Genomic DNA, 18,454 nt, shown 5'->3' with positions numbered 1-18,454 from the left:
AATTATTGAATAGACTAAATATAAAAAAACTTATTTTTAAAATAAGTGAATTTTTTCTTTTAATATATATATATATATATAATATTACTTTATATATAAAATATTAAAATTTAGTTAAGAATGAGATTGCATCTATATCTTTCTAAATAGAGAGAATTTTTTTTCCCAATAAGGTTACAAGAATGCACAAGGAAAGTTGTCGGTCTCCTAGCACTCACTATAAGAATTTAATTTTAGACAATACTTAGGTAAAATTACTTGAGTGCAATTAATGTTATTTTTTAATTAAAATTTGAGTTTTATCTTAATAATATATATAATATATTAATGAGTTTACATTAAATATAAGTGTACATTTATCAATGTTAATCCTTAACTTTGATAAATAAAAAAACAATTCTAACCGTATCTAAAAATATGTACCTAAGTTTTATCCTTTAATTATTAAGCATTAATTTTTTTTATTATGTACTTTTATACTTAATGATGTAAGCATGATTTTTTCCCTCATGAATAGTGTTAGAAATATTTTTTTTAATTATGGTATTAATATTAATACTTAGTATTTACCTTTAGAAATATTAATTAATTTATGTTGAAGACTTTAAACGCAGAAAAAAATAAATACTTAAAAAGATGGTCAAAACTAAAACTTGGTAAACAACGATGGAAGACAATATAAAAATGAATATAAGGTAAAAAAAAATTAATTAAAAAAATCTAAGTTGTGAATTTAAACTTTTAAAATAAATTGTAATCCCAAGCGTGTGGTTCAGCGGTAGGGGTTGATCCACGCTTAAGCAAGGTCAGGGTTCGAATCCTGTCTTGTGTACTCCAGAGACGAACAAAAAAAAAAATGTTACTTGTGAATAATTGATTAATATAATAATATTGTAAATATACAAATACAAGATAAACTACATAATTAATAAAAATTCAAATAACTAAAATGAGACAAAAATAAAAAGTAGAAAATATGACATTATCATTTGCCGATAATTAAATTACCAAATACCCTAGAACATCAACTAGACAGAAAATGAAAGAAAAATAAAATTTAAAATCAAAATTTCTTCAGGGCGATAAAAATAAAAATAATATGTATAAATATATAAAATCGAAAGGTAATTAAAGTTGATACTTATCATAAATATTGTATTTTTCCGAAATTACACGATTATAATTATATCACTAGTTAATTAACAAACTTGTGTAAGGTAAGGGGGTGACAGAGTGCCACGTGTCAACACCTCTTAACGTTTCTGAACCTGCTGCTGCAATTGATCCCAAGAACGCAGAGTACGGCAAAACGCCAAATAAAAACCGAAACTTTGTCATCAACCAATTCTGCACTCCAAATCCAACCTTCGTTTTATCCTACCCATCTTTGATTTTTTTCCTGGGACACTGTTGTTTTCATCTATGTCACTAATTCCTTACTCTCGGTGGGTTGTTGGGTCCAGAAACAAGACATGGAGGTTAACATGACCAAAACGTTGTCAGTGTGTAAGAGTTTGTTGAAGGACGTTGAGAAATGGGGTTGTTTGAAGCAGACAGGGGTGAGTTTGAGATACATGATGGAGTTTGGTTCCGCACCCACAGACAAGAATTTGCTCATTTCTGCTCAGTTCCTTCACAAGGAGCTTCCAATTAGGATTGCAAGGAGAGCCATTGAGCTTCACACTCTCCCTCATGGCTTGTCCCACATGCCTCCTGTTTTGAAGGTATCCTCCACCAAAATTGTTGGTTTTGCTATTGAGGATGTTTCAGGAAACCAAGTTTTGGTTGTTTCCAAGGTTTTTTTTTGCATTTTTAAGAACATGACAAACTTTTTAGAGTTGTTGTGAAGTGTGTTTGGACAACACTTAAATGCAGCATCATAACTACCCTTCATAATTTTTTCCAATTTGAATTGAAATTTAACCTCGATAACATTCATGATAAACAATTCTATTAAATGTTAATGCATATTTTATAGTAAAATTTCAATATTGATTGCAGAATAACACCAAAACCACATATGGTGCGAATCTAAGTTTTGTCCTTTGTGTTTATGTACTGTATGAAAAAAGGGGTTTGAGTTTAGTGTTAATATACTCTCTCTGGTCCTTGCTTGGTATAAGTTGTGTTTATTATAAAGACCAGAGGGAGGAGGGAGTAATAAGTAGTGCGGATTATTCTTTGGTGTCTATTATTTGTGGACAGCTGTGTTAAACCTATTTTGCAGTTGACACTTGCATATAAGTATGTGAAGTTCTTGTTATATTTGGGGTGAGCAATTCAAGAGGTTTAAGAAGTCCCACATTGCTTGTTTTGAGATTTGAAGCTGAATCAACTTCTACTTCAAATTTGTTATTTTTTTCATTTATCTATGAAAATAATAATTATATGACTTGATTTTCAATGAATTTGATGTGGTTTTAATCTCCTCATAAGACATAGTTGAGGTTAGAGGAGAAATTATTACATGCTCCAAATTAATCTCTACAAAATCTAGTGAATTGACTTTCTAAATACTTTCTCCATGAAAGAGAGTAGGACTTTTGACTTCTGGCTTTGCAGATGGTTATGGATTATTGAACTTTGTGCTTTTATGTTTTTAGGTTAGAGATTGGTACTTGGATTCATTCCGTGACCTTAGATCTTTCCCTGAGATCAAGGACATGAATGATGAGAAAGAATTCACTGAAATGATTAAGGCCATCAAGGTGAGACACAACAATGTGGTACCTACAATGGCCTTGGGTGTTCAACAATTGAAGATTGTTTCTGAGGATCCTGATGAGATTGACGAGTTTCTTGATCGCTTTTACATGTCAAGAATTGGAATTCGGATGCTCATTGGTTAGTTCTAAGAAAAACAACACTCCTTATCTTTTGCGAGACTAATCAATGTATTTGTTACAACTAGCTAGTTTCATATAGTTACTTTGCAACTAGTTAGTTATAACATTATTTGCTCCAAATTTTGTTTCTCTCTCTAAGTAAGGTTGAAACTCCAAAACTTTAATATGTCTTTCATTTTAATGGTATTCAGGGCAGCATGTTGAGTTGCACAATCCCAATCCTCCTCCGAATCGTGTAGGTTATATACATACAAAATTGTCTCCAGTGAGTCTGGCGAGGAATGCTAGTGAGGATGCACGTGCTATGTGTTATCGTGAATATGGCACTGCCCCAGATGTCAACATTTACGGTGATCCTGATTTTACCTTTCCGTGAGTGACAATCTTGTTACTCCTTTGAATTCATTTGCCTTTTGTTTTCCATAGAACCCTTCTTATGTATAGTTCTTGGAATGGATATCATGCTAAATTCTTTTATCATAAATAAGCAGTTATTTCTGTTATCTTTTTTCTCTTTAATTCTGTATGTTTTCACTAAAAGGTATGTTCCAGCTCACTTGCATCTTATGGTATTTGAGTTGGTTAAGAACTCACTGCGAGCTGTGCAAGAGCGTTTTATGGATTCTGACGAAATTGCTCCTCCCATTAGAATAATAATAGCTGATGGAATAGAGGATGTTACCATAAAGGTAAGTTTCTATAACTTAAAGGAGAATTCTGACATCCCTTTGTTGGATTATCTCTGTCCTGTTCAGTGTTATTGATTATTGGATATTGTTAAACAAATTCTAATATTGTCAAGGGTGCCTTAGAACCCAGCTTTTGAAGTATTTTGAGATTTAGATTTTGGAGGGAAAGACAAATAAGGGCAAAATTTCATTTATAATCTTTCAAAATAGAAGCAATAAAATGACAGATTAAGCATAAACTTGGTGTTTGTTTGGTTCCACAACCAAAGCTTTCAGACTCATGTAAAAGACGTGGAAACAAGAATTGGACGTGAGTTTGTCTGGATGTGATGCTGTTCCAATCCAAAGATGGACTTAATGTCTTATTTAGATTTTTTTTATAATCAAAATGTTATTTTGTTTATTATCTAAATGACATGGTAGGTATCAGATGAGGGAGGTGGAATACCGAGGAGTGGTCTCCCAAAAATATTTACATATCTCTACAGTACAGCCAGGAACTCAGTGGATGAACATGAAAATTCTGATCTTGGAACAGCTGGTAATGTAACAATGGCTGGAAATGGTTATGGACTTCCTATTTGTCGCTTGTATGCTAGGTATTTTGGGGGTGATCTTCAAGTAATCTCTATGGAAGGATATGGTGAGTAGTAAACTATTACTAATTTTTCTTTTACATTTTAATATTCTGCTTTGTTTTACATATGGATACGGATGGAGTTTTGAAATATTGAACATGATTGCTCTGTATGATGCGATACTGCTGTAGTTTTGAGGAAAATAAATGGAATGAAGATAATACTTAATAAAAAAATTTATTTAATAAAAAATGTGTAATAATATTTTAAAAATATAAAATCTAGATAATCTTTTTCCTTTTAGCAATGGAAAAGATTATAAATGATTATGTGAGGATTGTAGAATTGTTTGAAATTTTATATTTACACTTAGCTGATAAAACTTCTGAATCTCTTATACATTTATATGTTGATTATTTACAGGGACTGATTCATATCTTCATTTGTGTCGTTTGGGAGATTCACAAGAACCTTTGCCCCCCTAAATGTAATTAATCTGGGTAAATATTGTACATGGAAACACCAAAACTATGTTGACACCCACAATATTTTTATTATTATTTTTTCCTAATTCTTAACAACTTGAGAACTTCCTTAATATAGTACTTGATGAGAGTTGTTAAATAATAGTCTGATTTATATTAGTCTTATTTTGGAAGGACTCATTTAAAATGTCACACACCGATATATATTTATTTAAAGTAGAAACAGCAAACGATGAATAATTTTAAGAGTTTGGAATACAATTATATATTCCTTGAAGATTATGTCAACCAGTTCCTGTTTATTATTAAAAAATTATAATAACAAAAAGTTTCAATAATTAAAAGGTACACTTAAAATATTATGCAAGTAAAATATTTTCAATCCAAAGAATATTACAAAGACTTATTACAAATAGATAACTCTGCAGGAGTTTCATTGGCCCAACACCCAACTACAAGCACAGATGCTTGAAACTGCAAAGTAGGGTGTGCTAGGCCCAACTAAAAGAACTAGGCCCAACTAAAAGAACTAATGTTTGAGACTGTAAAGTAGGGTGTGCCAGGCCCATGCAATAGTGCAACACAAGGGCGACACCTGAGAGACCCAATAGCAAGCTACTGTGATGGACTCTCCCCTTCAAAAAAGTAATTTAATATCGTGTGGACCAATGGCCCACATATCAGATATTAAACTGATAAGAACAGATACTACACTTGATCTTAGCCAAAAGGCCGAGAAAGGTATGAGTATGCTCATCTTGCAACATTTCTTTTATGACATAACTTCAAGTAGCTGTTGCCTCTTCGCAGCAATGTGGGACTTCTAACTGGTGCTTTCAAGCCTTTCTGTCTTACACTCAATGAAATCTTGTTCTTTGTTTCAATGTTGGATCACGGAAGCGCAATACAATATAATCACACTGTCTCGTTTTAATTTTGTTGCAGCATAGGCCTAATCATTTTGACTAATAGTAAATTAGAAAAGACACCAATTTTGTGTGGTTGCCACGGAAGTTCAAAGAAATTTTGTTACTCTGCTGTAACTTAGGGTTCCCTCTCAAAATCTTTAGAAGTTTCAAGAGTTCTTTCCTATTCAATACTCCACCACCTGATGATGCATTAAATTTGAATGATAAAACAGTGTGGGAAATTGAAGAATGCGGGTCTTAAGAGAAGATCACGAGTTATTACACCTCCACATTCCAAAAATCATCAATTCTCTTAATATTCAATTATGGATAAGATTACTGGTCGAAAGCACTCTCTTCATTCTCCTTTGGTTCTCTATGCAGTTAACTTATATAACTTTACATTTTCATAATTTAGAAGTTAGAAAGGCTCAACATTTCTTAGGCTGTTATGCTAAACAGTTGCTGAAGTGAATAAACAAAATTAAGATACAGGTGTGCAAGCTTCTTACTTGCAAATTTTATGCTTAAAAAGATGAAAGAAAAACAAAAGAAAAATATTAAATATAAGACATGTAAAAAAATTATATAAATCAATTTCAAGACAATTGTTTTAACTAAAAATGAAAGGAATGTCACATCTCACGTGCCCAAACCCATTACTCAATCCAAGGGAGACACTTAGACTCCGAACCTGTAACATTACTGGTCTATAGCACAATCTTCATCTTGCTTTAGTTCTCTATGTATTTAAATATTGAAGAGACAATAATCAATGGAAGCTGGTTGCTACTGATATGGTGCCCGAATACAATTCACTGTGAATGTTTTATTATTCAGCAGATATACATATTTTTATGGCTTATGATTAGATCCATAGACATATATTAAGCATGCTGCTTCTAGATTCACGTGAGATTACAGGATTTTATACATTAAAAAAAGAAGAAAAAAATTTGGTAACCAATCACAATTGTAATTACCAGTAGTCTTTACAAGAACACTCTCCATTACTAAATTGATGGAAACGGTTCCTGTCCCTTATTATTATATCACAACCATAAACCTTGGAAATCAGTTTACTTGCTTGATGACAATCTTTACAAACCCTTAGATTTTTTGTGACACGAAGGGTCTCTCCTCGTTTAGTCTTCAACAAACCATAAGCAATTGCAAGTTTCTCACTATGGTAGAACAGGGGATTCTCCCTTTCCTCCTCAACAAGATCATGCAACACATCATCTGTATCAGGAACATAACCAACCACCCTAATTGATTCCAACATCTCATAAACCTTGTCATATATGGTCTCAGCCAGAGGATGATCCCTCCCACCAGCAACAAATTCATTGACCACACCCTCCATTTCAATGATGGAAAAGCCCGGTTCCTTCTTCACTCCCCTCTCATCCATCCACTTCCTCACACTAGCAACTTGTTCCCATTTTCCAGAACTAGCATAGATGTTACCTAGCATCACATAACGCCCACTATTCCCAGGATCTAGCTCAATCACTCTCTTTCCCACCTCCTCCCCTAACTCAAAATTCCCATGGATTCTACAAGCTCCAAGAAGTGCACCCAACACAGAAGCATCAGGACTCATAGGCATTTCCTCCACCACCTTTTTTGCTTCCTCTAACCTTCCAGCTCTTGCAAGCAAATCAACCATGCAACCATAATGCTCCATGGCAGGCTCAACGCCACGAACATCCACCATGTAACGAAAGTAATATCTCCCTTCCTCAACCAAACCTGAATGAGCACAAGCAGCGAGTACATTCACAAAAGTGATACCATCAGGCACAACCATAGCTTCCTCCTCCATCAAACTAAAAAGGCTGATAGCATCCTTTCCTTTGCCATGCATGGCAAACCCTCCAATCATGCAATTCCATGAAGAAAGTCCTTTGACTTTCAACCCACAAAACACACGAAAAGCCTCATCCAAACAGCCACACTTGCAATACATGTCAACGATAGTAGCACCAAGCTTTGAGTCCAACACAATCCCAGCTTTCTCAACATAACCATGTATCCACTTCCCTTGCTCCAATGCTCCCACTCCCGTGCACGCAGAGAGCATGGTAGCCGCCACGAACCTATCCATCTCCACCCCCTCCTCTCTCATTCTCCTAAACAACTCAAACGCCTCAGGAAAACGGTTGTTCTTAACAAAACACGAAATCATAGCGTTCCAGGAGACGGAATTCTTGCAAGGCATGAGTTGAAAGAGGCGAAAAGCCTCGTCCACGTGTCCCCAGAGAGAATAGCCCGAAACGAGGGTGGTCCAAGACACGACATCGGGATGAGAAATGGTGTGGAAGACTCTCCGAGCATCGTGGAAGGAGCCAAATAAGAAGTAGACGTGGACGAGGTTGTTGAGCGCGGCGATGTGGGAGGCGAAGCCGAATTTGATTATGTGAGCGTGAAGCTGCTTGGTTTGGTGGAGGTTGGAGGAGGATTTGAGGAGAGGGGGGAAGGTGAAGGCGTTGGGGAGGAGGGAGCGTTGGAGCATGTGGGAGTAGAGGGAGAGTGAGAGAGAGGGAGAGGTGTTGAAGGCTTTGAAGAGAGTGTTGTAGAGGAAGGTGTCGGGGTTGGGGAGAGTGGCCAAGAGTTTGAGAGCGTAGTTTATGTCGCCGTGGTTGGAGAGGGAGCAGAAGGTGAAGATGCGTGACATGGCGTGGTTGTCGGAAGAGAGACCCCGACGGAGGAGGACGGAGTGCTGTTGCTTCACTTCCGCCATGCTTGAAGGACCAACACCAGCCCAAATGCTACTACTCATTTCCCCTTATCTTCTTCTTTAGACACCCTTGCATATTAATTATTAATTAAATAAATAATTATAAAGACTAAAAGATTTTAAAAATATTATTTTAAAATAAAATGAAAGAAAAGAGGCAGCCACAGCCACAGCCACAGCCACAAATAATGGAGGTGTTGCAGTTGGTGGGTCCCCACTTTCCCCTCCGCCATTCTCTTTCCAAACGCACCGTCTCCGTTCCTGCTCCCGCTCATTTACTCTCGGTGGTGCTCCGGCGCCGGACCGGCGGAGTGCGGTGCGCGGTGGAGGTTCCCGAGGGAGGGAAGATGGTGATGGAGCTGGTGGGAGCGTTCAACGAGCTAACGGAGAGAATGAACGTGTTGTCCACCAGCTCTTCGCGGCTTCTCTTCAAGTGCCTCAAACTCTCCATCCCCATCTTGCAAACCTCCCCTCTCGCTCCCGATGGTCGTTCTCCTCTCTCCAAAGCCTTATCCGTCGCCATGCTCCTCGCCGATCTTCAAGTTACTTTCCTTACTAACCACTATTTTACCTTTCAAACTGCAGTGGGAGAAAATATTAATAATCTCAGAACCAGATTTTTATTCTTTTTATGTTTCGATTCTAATTTGTAATATATCAGTAGATTAGATTTCATAAATTTTAAAACATAATAGTATGATTATTCTCCTCCGCCACTCTTTCCTTTTTGGTTGTCTTGTATGAACATTTATCAATGAATTGGATCTTTAGTTTAAACTAAAGAAGTAGGTTCATGGTGATAGTTTCTGACAACTTGAAACCTCTAGAAAGTGACAATTTATAACTGTTTTTAAAAAATTTAGGTATCAATTAACCAAAAATTACATGATTTATTTATTTATTTTTTAGTTTAGGAACTTACTTGAAATTTTTTAAATAGTTTAGGAAACAACTGAGTAATTTCATTACTGTTTATTGTTTGTTTATAGTAAATGTGAATGCAGATGGATGCCGAAGTTATCTCTGCTGGGATACTGAGGGAGGTGTTGGTGGCGGGTGAGTTGAGCATACATGAAATTCGGACTCAGATGGGTGTGGCTACTGCTCATTTGCTGCACGAGAGTTTGCGTGTGAACAATATCCCATCCAGAATAGATATTGTGGATGATGACAATGCTGCTGCATTCAGAAAGTTCTGCCTCACTTACTATGACATCAGAGCTTTAATTCTGGATCTGACTTTGAAGCTTGACATGATGAGACACCTTGATTATCTGCCCAGATATCAGCAACAGATGATTTCTCTGCAGGTTATGAAAATACATGCTCCTCTTGCTCATGCTGTGGGAACTACCTACTTGTCCCTGGAATTGGAAGATCTCTCGTTTCAGTACTTGTTTCCTTATTCATATCTTTATGTGGATGCATGGTTGCGAAGTCATCAGACTGGGGGTATATCTCTCATTGACATCTACAGGGAGGAACTGCTCCAAACTTTGAAGGCTGATCCCTTGCTCATGAAACTTGTGGATGATGTCTCGATCAAAGGCCGATACAAGAGTCGATATAGCACGATGAAGAAACTGTTGAAGGATGGTCGGAAGGCAGAAGATGTGTATGATGTGCTTGGAATGCGAGTGATATTAAATCCTAAGCGTGGAGAGAATACGTTGGAAGCTGGAGAGAGAGCATGCTATAGGACTCATCAGATCATCCAATCCATGTGGAAGGAAATCCCTAACCGAACAAAGGATTATATTGCTAGGCCCAAAGCAAATGGATATAGAAGTTTGCATATGGCAGTTGATGTGAGTGAAAATGGTAAGACCAGACCATTGATGGAAATACAGATAAGGACAACCGAAATGGACAGGCTAGCTGTTGGTGGAACAGCAGCCCATTCATTATACAAGGCTGGCCTTACTGATCCTGAGGAGGTTAGTATCTTCTTCTTTTTCACAAATGAAAATATCAATGTTTGTCATAGAGCTGCACACAAAAAATTAAAAGCAATGTCATTTTTGCATTACTAAAAACCAATGAGAAATGACTAAACTACACATGGAGACATTGAACTTATCTGTATTATTTTTTTGTCTTATTGAGGGACCATAAAGAAGGAAATTGGCATTTAGTTTTTATTTGTTGATGTTCAGGCAAAACGTCTGAAGACCATCATGCTGGCTGCAGCTGAATTGGCTGCGCTGCGCCTTAAAGATTTTCCTACTACAAACCATAAAGGGATTGAGATTGACCAGAGGGATAGAGTGTTTCGCCTTCTTGACAAGAATGGAGATGGTAAAATCAGCATTGAGGAACTTACAGAGGTGATGGAGGAGCTTGGTGCACCGGGAGAAGATGCCCGACAGATGATGCAGCTTCTTGACTCAAACAGTGATGGTTCCCTCAGCTCTGACGAATTCCATATGCTCCAAAAGCAGGTGATTTGATAACTTGTCTGCATCTTCATGCCTTTTAAAAAAAATTATTTAGTCGTGTAGAGTTTCTTAATCCCACTCCCACTATCAGATTTCCAAAGCTTTTACTTCATGTTCATGGTGAAGTTTGAAAATTAGAGATATATAGATTCATACCTGATTTCTCATCAGCTTATAATTGGTCCAAACTAACTCTTATTTTGGTCTGAATGTACAATTTCTGTCATTTTTATGATATGATGCTGGTTGATGGCCTATCATGGAGATCGTGATAAATGCTTACTAAATCTCGTCTTATCTGTGGTAATTTAAGTGACATTTTGATTTTGTTGTAGGTTGAATTGGTGCGTAATTTAGAGGACCGAGATGATCAATACAAGAAAATATTGGATGAAAAGCTTCATATGGCAGATGACAGTGGTTTAATTCAGGTATATAACAAGGAGTTTGGCAACAGGCTTGTGAGCTAGTGCTGCATCTATTTGAAATAAATAATGAATAAAACACTCTTGTATTATCATTAAGTTAGAGCAACGTGTAAGTGATGTATTTTCCATGTAAATTAATTTATGGCATAGTGAAATTCCTGTGATTAAGAAATTGTTGTAAAATCTTGTTTCTGGCCTCGTGATATTTCAAACTGGAAGTTCTAATCCTGCATATAAAGAAAAAGACCTTTGATGGATAAAGTCACTCGCATTTCACAACCTTGTAAGCCTATGAGCTATATCAATATACTTGATTGACTGATTCGATTATTCATTGTGTTATGAATCTATACGATAATCATTTAATCAAATGACAAGAACCTTGCATGAGGTAAGGTCCAACCAAGGTGTCTGAGAGTCTAACAACTAACAACTTATTAAGTGGCTATGATTCACTTTGACTGATTATTGGAGTAATAATACTAAGCACAAATTCCAGAGTATGCAACTAACAACCTAACAGGATTTGAGGAAAGATGGTTTGCTAATTGAAGTGCAGATATGAAGATCATATGACAATTTGTAACTTCTCTCAAACTTTTAATGGTGGCAAACATGACATCAAATAATTACAAACCAGGCATGATGTTCTTTAGACCGTTTAACACAATTTCACCTCAGCCACACAGATAATGAACAAAAGAAGTGACCAAAATGGATCCTTAAAGTTTAGTTTTAATTCTAAAATGCATTTGACTAGTCCAACTTCAACGGCTAAATGACAAGCTCGCGGGCTGCACCCAACACTTATATCTAACACAAAGAATCATATAAAATATAAAACAAATTTTCGACTAGAGTAGAGGGTGTGCCAGGCCCAAGCAGTAGTGCAACACAAGGGCGACACCCGAAAGACCCAGTAGCAAGCTACTGTAATGGACTCTCCCCTTCAAAAAAATAATTTAATATCGTATGAACCGATGGTCCACATATCAGATATTAAACTGATAAGAACAGATACTACACTTGATCTTAGCCAAAAGGCCGAGAAAGGTATGAGTTGCAATGTGTTGAGATGTTCATTTTATTATAAAACATCAAAGTCATTGGTCTCTCTTCTCAAGGATGTGGGACTTTTTCATCAAAATAACTTTTCTATTACGTTCAGGTTTTGCTCGCATTCGAACCTCAGATTACGGATTTACGGGTGCATGATGATGTAAGCATATTCATTTTTTCATGATTGTTGGACCATAAAACTGATGATCCTGAAAAGAGCGAATAGAAAAGAAATATCAACTTTGAGTGGTTTTGAGACGGGATGTTCTTGCTCTTGGTGAATGAGAAAACCGATAACAACACTTCTAAATCGAGGTCTGTAAACAACACTTCTCTTGGGGATATGAAGGGTCTCTCCTCATTTGGTCTTTAATAAATCAAGCAATTGCAATGTTTTTTATTATGGTAGAACATGGGGTACTCACTTTCCTCCTGAACAAAACCATCCAACTTATGATACAGTATTAATTGATTCCCAGATCTCATCTACGTTGCATATATTGCACAATTTTTGTGTCTTGTTTCAAAAATTAGTTTACTTATGTAGAGTTTCATAATGATCCCATCATAGATTGCCAAAACTTACTTTCTCACTACGTGTTCATGGTTGAAGAACATAAATTGGTACCTAGTTTGATTCAAACTAATTTTATTTTGGCATTTGATTTTGTTGAGAGGTTGAGTTAGTGCATAGATGATCAATACAAGAAAATATTGGTTGAGTTATAGCTACGCACCTTCCTTTGCGTGAAACATGTTTAATTTTGGAAGTTTTCAGGCAACTATATTCCCATGTTTTGAATGGGAACCTAAAAGCCAACTCTGTACTCTAAGCATGTTGTTCAATTGCTTTTGACGACGTAATTAAATCAACCTCTCCCAACGTTAAACTGCATTCCTTAGTAATTATTATTACATCTGAACTACTTTTTTGTTTGATATGTGCATGGTTCCCAACACACCACATAAACGACAAAATAAGAAAGAGAGATGAATTTTCCCAAACATGAGGGTTGTGATGAGTGTATTATACTACATTAAAAGGTCAATTTTAATTGAAATGTCTTGTGAACATGTTAGACATTGAAATAAAGTGGCCCGTTTTGTAATCACTCTAATTAGTGGATATCTAACTATTCCTTTGTTAGAATATATAATTTTTTTAATAATATCTTGTTATAGTGATTTAGAATATCTTGGGATTAATTTTTGTATTTCCTTATTATTTGATTTGTTTCTTCTTTTTATAAAATAGGATTATTATATTATACTTTATGTTCATTATTACATCATAACATATCCAATATATATTAAGGGTTAATTTGAACAAACTTTGCTATAAATATTCATACGAAAAAAATAATCAAGTAGGTAAAACAAATAAAACTTCTCCCAAGAATTAACTTGTACGCATCAACTTATAAAGAAATTAAATGAAGGAATTCCTCAAAAAATTGAAACGCAGGAGTTAATTTTTAATTTTACCTCTTAAAATTATTTTATTTTCCTCTATATATATATTTTTAAAAATTTTTACTCAAACTAGCTTAATCAATATCAATTTGATAAAATTCAGTCTCTTTTCTGTCCTCTTCTTTTGTCGATGCTCAAATCTCTATGGCTTAAACAATTTAATTAATTATCCAAAGTTTTAATTAATCTTTTCGTTTGATGGTTCGTAAAGTTCCACGATATGTATACAAGGCCATAGAAAAAACTGAAGCTGATTTAAGAAAAAATGCCTTTCAGATTCACTATACAAGGAGAAGCCATCTTTCGGGTTCAACCATTCGATGGATTACTCAATTCAAAATTGATGCCATCACTATCTAACCTTTGTACATTTTTCTCTTATTCTTTAATGCATTTTAGAATTGGTTTTCATATCATCTGTGTAGCTATCCCAACTGAGCAAAAAAATCATAACCTACACATTATCTGACTTTTAATTCCCTGCTTTGCTCACTAGTGCTTGCATGGTGGAACACCCAAATCCTTCAATAATCTCTTGCATAACTGCAAAGTATGAAAAAAAAATATATGTAGACATCATCAGTCCCTGATTTTAGAAGGAGAATATAGAAAGAGTGAGTATCAATAAGTACCTTCTTATATGCAGAACCATCTCCATAAGACTTCCTTAATTCTACTACATACAATGATGTGCTTATTTCAAACACCTGTTATATTTGAAACAAAGTTAGTTTCTTAGCATAAGCAAAATACGCAGATATTAAGATATAAAGATTAGTTTAGAATTAATGAATGCATTACCTCTATTGCCACTGAGAGGCAGCCAAGTGTTTTGTGCTCCTTATTCTCTTGTATCACTTTCAACTGAAACATTGACGTTATATTTTCTTTTAGCTAAACTAACGTTTTGCTTATTTGCAAGTTTGTTGGAAATAGAAGCAGCTTTAATAGAACATAAGCAATAGTACTAACTACTAACTTTGCCATTTTTCTTCTGGACTCTAAATTCCATTTCTGTCACAGTGTCCTCAATTTTCTCAGTCAGATCTTTAACCGAAAGGTTTGATGTAAATCTTATCTTTCTCTCAGAGACATCCTGTAACTCAAGCCACGTTGTGCATTAAAATGAGTTAAATTTTAGGAGGTGGTGAATGTCCAAAGACACATGAAATTATGCTCAAAATTTATTATAGTACAAATTCCTTGCTTACTCACCTCTTTCTCAAAAAAGCCAGAGAGGTCCAGGCATGAAGACATCCCTATCAACTGAAATGCATTGATAAGGGTTGGTGATCCTGAATTCCTCTGTTCTGCTTCGTTTGGCTATTTACCATGAGAATAGTTTTAGATTACAACAGAAAAAATATATATATATATATAGGAGGGGTGGAAGAACACTAATACAATACCTCTTCATGGGTGGAAAAGGCTTCATTATCAACATATACATCCTCATCCTCAGGATTTGCAGGAACATAGCCCTGCTTGAACCATGGATCTTCTTTGATCCCAGCCATCGTTATCCGTGTTTCGGGGTTGGGATCAAGAATCCTCTGTAACATGTTTTGTGCACCAGGTGAAAGCCATTTTGGTATCTGAACATCTCCTTTAAAAATCTGTTATCCATCACAGACCAAAAAAAATGAGAATTAATTTATAAAACTTTATATATTAACAATGTGAAAGGAGAACATAGAGGCAAATATGAATATACCTTCTGATAGAGAACTACAAGGTTTCTATCATCAAATGGTAGGTATCCTGTTAGGATTACAAACAATATAACACCACATGACCATGCATCTGATGTTGCACCGTTATAGCCCTTATTAGCAAGAACCTCTGGTGCAACATAATTTGGACTTCCACAAGTTGTATGCAGCAATTCATCTCCCTAAAAATTCAGTGTCATTACATAAGCCAATAACCAAAATAAAATGCTTTACAGTAAGGTGTGGTTCAAAGAATGTCATCGTACCCTAAGATGCTGAGGTAAAGCACTAAGGCCAAAATCAGTTATTTTTAGGCTCCCGTTGTTATCCACTAGTACATTCTCAAGCTGCAAAGACATAGCATCACTTGTGTGTAAAATGCAAGACATGAACCATGTAGTGCAATTTCAACATGAAAAGGGAGAGAAAGAACCTTGAGATCTCTGTGGAAGACACCTTTACTGTGGCAGTAGCTCACCCCATCAATCAACTGTTGGAACAACTTTCTGCTTTCACCTTCTGTGAGTTTACCTTTGGATGCCTGTAAATAAAATTAACTCATCAAATGCCATCGGTAACAGAAAAAAAAAAAAAAAAAGTTATGCATTACGTTTTATAATAATTATCTCAAAATTCATATCAGTTTTTATTTATTGTAACTGTAAAATGATAATGTATGACTATTAAGTTCTAAAAATTAATGTTCTCTTACAATTTTGTTGAATAACTCTCCTCCATTGACGTACTCAAGTACCATATAAATTTTTGTTTTGCTAGCCAAGACCTGCGTAATTATAGTTGTCAATGATACAAATGCATGTTAGAATTGCAAGTTGCAGAGGCAATAGATTACTTTAATGCGCAAGGGACCAACCCATAACATATTTCTATACAGAGTCACAAGCAATACAGAGAGGGAAAAAAATTGCAGTCAACTGTGTGCCGTACCAATTGCATTCATACACTGTATATGGTGGGACCATCGGATTTTAATAAAATATGTGTTCATCAATGGTTTTTTTTTTTATATAATTAGAATAGTTTTTTTATTCGGACATTTTCATAATTGGGATGCAATGGAATTGAATCCAAATGAGCACCTGTGCCACATGTTAATCATTCAGTCACTGCCTTCATTGGGTAATATGATTATGAGGTGGAATCCACGCGAGAATGCATAGAAATTACTAAAATTAGGACAAACGATTAACAAATTAAATTTTGCTTTCATTTTTTACTCAATTCAATGCTATGAATATGCCACATATGACAAATCAACATATAGTGAAATAAAATAAAAGTTTTTGTAGTCCAACCACCGTCCGTTTCATTTAATTAATCACTGTGATATCGGAATCCAGGAATGATTGGTGCTTTGATATCAAAAAACCCACTTCCATGAACTCTGCTAAACTGAATAATGAATATTCAATTCGAATTGTCCACATAAAACGTCGGAAAGGTAGAGTCATAAAAGATATAATAACGTAGGGTTTGCTATCTTCCATGTGCAGTGCATTAAATTAAATATATACTTTTTAACAACGAGTGCCATCATTCAATATTTTAATCTTAAAAAAAGTAAATGATAAATAAATTATAATTTAAATAATATTTTTTACTTAATAACTTTTTCTAGTTTTTAACTACTTATGATAAAAGAAGAATGTTAAGAATATATATATATATATATATATATATATATATATATATATATATATATATGTTAGACATTCTCTTGATAACATAACACTTTGTACGTGTTTAATTTTCGTTTCAATAGATTTTTGACCTCACATAAAAAAAAAATGTTAAAATTTTTTTTCTTGGTATAGTAGTTTTTCAATATATGAAGAGAGCATGGCAGTACCTCATATAATCTAACAACATTCGGATGCTTGAGGAGCTTTAAGGTCCCTATCTCCCTCTTTATCTGCAATTTTCACCACAATTCCACACATTTTTCAAACATACAACTCTACAAATTTTCTTTCATATACCAAAATCAAACATTTCAAACCGAAAACTTTACTAGAATGTTAGAGTCTCACGTTAGAAGGCAACTATATATAATAATATAGAGATGAAAAGACGTAAGAACGCAGCATGGTGCATATGAATCGATTAGAGACCTGATTGGTGATGTTGAGTTGGAGGATCTTGTTCTTGTCGATGATCTTAACAGCAAAAGGTTGTCCAGAATCAGTGTTCCTGGCGAACTTAACTTTGCCGAAATTGCCTTCACCAAGAGTCCTACCCAACTCATACTTCCCAAGGTTTATAATCACCATTTTTTCTTCTTCTTCTTTCACTCTATCTTTTATCTTTTATGAACAACGCATCACACAGTGGATGAAGGAGAATAATGAATAAACCCAAACAAGTCTTAAATGGATTACGGAACACACGCAACCTTCTCATGTACTGCTACTACTACGACCTCAACGGTTTTATCATACAATAAATAAATACCTATTAATTGTATGCCTTTTTTTTTAATTTTGAAAATGATAAATAAATAATAAAAAAATAAAGTTAATTGGTGTTATTGTAAGTGATGCCCTACACGTAATTGTAAATGACGCACTACTCAACCTACCCCACCACGAATGTTAATTCGGTGATTTCCTTAGTTCCCCACGTTTTTTGCGATTCTTATGAATTATCCTCCACTCCTTTTTATTTTTCTTTATCATAAAATTAATGTTTTGCTTTTAGTTTATTGTACTTACTTCTTTTGTTAGGTTGTCAATTCCCTCCCAAATAATTGTGAGCCTATATAGTTAGTTATACTCTGCTTCTATGTAACCATAGTGATTTTTATAATATCATATACTCGATGTTAATTATAAATTTTAGTTTATTGGTAGTATAAAATTAATTTTTATTGATAATCATTTTTAAAAAAATCATTTCTTTCTATGAATATTTTTTATTCACATAATAATAAATGGAACTTTTAATTTTATGTTTATGAGATAATTATGTATCAACATGAATCATGTCACACATTATTAATTGTGTTTTTTTTTTCTTATTTCAAATCTCAAATAAACAAGAGAATATGATGTGAATCTCAAATATTATAAGTAACT

General features: G+C 34.7%; 3 protein-coding genes, 2 non-coding genes and 1 pseudogene across 7 annotated transcripts; 2 read left to right on the top strand and 4 right to left on the bottom strand.

Annotated features, from left to right (window-relative positions):
- Positions 1–1,268: 1,268 nt before the first annotated feature.
- On the top strand, positions 1,269–9,392 carry LOC109808743 (pyruvate dehydrogenase (acetyl-transferring) kinase, mitochondrial). Of its 3 annotated transcripts, none has more exons than XM_083075819.1 (7): positions 1,269–1,724; positions 2,604–2,844; positions 3,038–3,218; positions 3,388–3,535; positions 3,959–4,178; positions 4,537–4,613; positions 9,254–9,392. In XM_083075819.1, exons 1-6 carry the CDS (start codon positions 1,473–1,475, stop codon positions 4,596–4,598), a joined length of 1,104 nt encoding a protein of 367 aa, XP_082931945.1. In that variant the 5' UTR covers positions 1,269–1,472; the 3' UTR covers positions 4,599–4,613; positions 9,254–9,392. The 3 variants fall into 3 exon arrangements, with proteins under 3 accessions (XP_082931945.1, XP_082931944.1, XP_020227450.1); XM_083075818.1 differs by having other exon boundaries at positions 9,239–9,352; XM_020371861.3 differs by lacking the exon at positions 9,254–9,392 and having other exon boundaries at positions 1,273–1,724; positions 4,537–4,763.
- On the bottom strand, positions 5,148–5,343 carry LOC114916574 (U2 spliceosomal RNA). The gene has a single exon (XR_003805131.1). It is a non-coding gene; the product is annotated as a U2 spliceosomal RNA (small nuclear RNA).
- LOC109807886 (pentatricopeptide repeat-containing protein At5g66520 pseudogene) lies at positions 6,486–8,291 on the bottom strand (annotated as a pseudogene).
- CRSH (Ca2+-activated RelA/spot-like protein) lies at positions 8,393–11,376 on the top strand. The gene is made up of 4 exons (XM_020370580.3): positions 8,393–8,791; positions 9,254–10,186; positions 10,406–10,690; positions 11,023–11,376. The coding sequence occupies exons 1-4, from the start codon at positions 8,393–8,395 to the stop codon at positions 11,155–11,157; spliced, it is 1,752 nt and encodes a 583-aa protein (XP_020226169.1). The 3' UTR covers positions 11,158–11,376.
- A 600-nt stretch (positions 11,377–11,976) lies between these two features.
- Positions 11,977–12,172, bottom strand: LOC114916577 (U2 spliceosomal RNA). Its single transcript, XR_003805134.1, has one exon. It is a non-coding gene; the product is annotated as a U2 spliceosomal RNA (small nuclear RNA).
- A 1,710-nt stretch (positions 12,173–13,882) lies between these two features.
- On the bottom strand, positions 13,883–17,793 carry LOC109808124 (CBL-interacting serine/threonine-protein kinase 1). Its single transcript, XM_083075817.1, has 12 exons — positions 17,492–17,793; positions 17,230–17,292; positions 16,072–16,143; positions 15,793–15,900; positions 15,626–15,706; positions 15,362–15,541; positions 15,057–15,263; positions 14,863–14,970; positions 14,627–14,743; positions 14,449–14,511; positions 14,280–14,354; positions 13,883–14,190 (listed from the first exon to the last, which is right to left on the bottom strand). Exons 1-12 carry the CDS (start codon positions 17,648–17,650, stop codon positions 14,140–14,142), a joined length of 1,284 nt encoding a protein of 427 aa, XP_082931943.1. The 5' UTR covers positions 17,651–17,793; the 3' UTR covers positions 13,883–14,139.
- Positions 17,794–18,454: the final 661 nt, after the last annotated feature.

This window comes from Cajanus cajan, chromosome 5 (assembly GCF_000230855.2).
Source record: "Cajanus cajan strain Asha chromosome 5, NIPB_CcT2T_4, whole genome shotgun sequence".
Lineage (NCBI taxonomy): Eukaryota > Viridiplantae > Streptophyta > Magnoliopsida > Fabales > Fabaceae > Cajanus > Cajanus cajan.
Note: the sequence above shows the minus strand (reverse complement) of the source record. Positions and strands in the feature narration are given on the sequence as shown.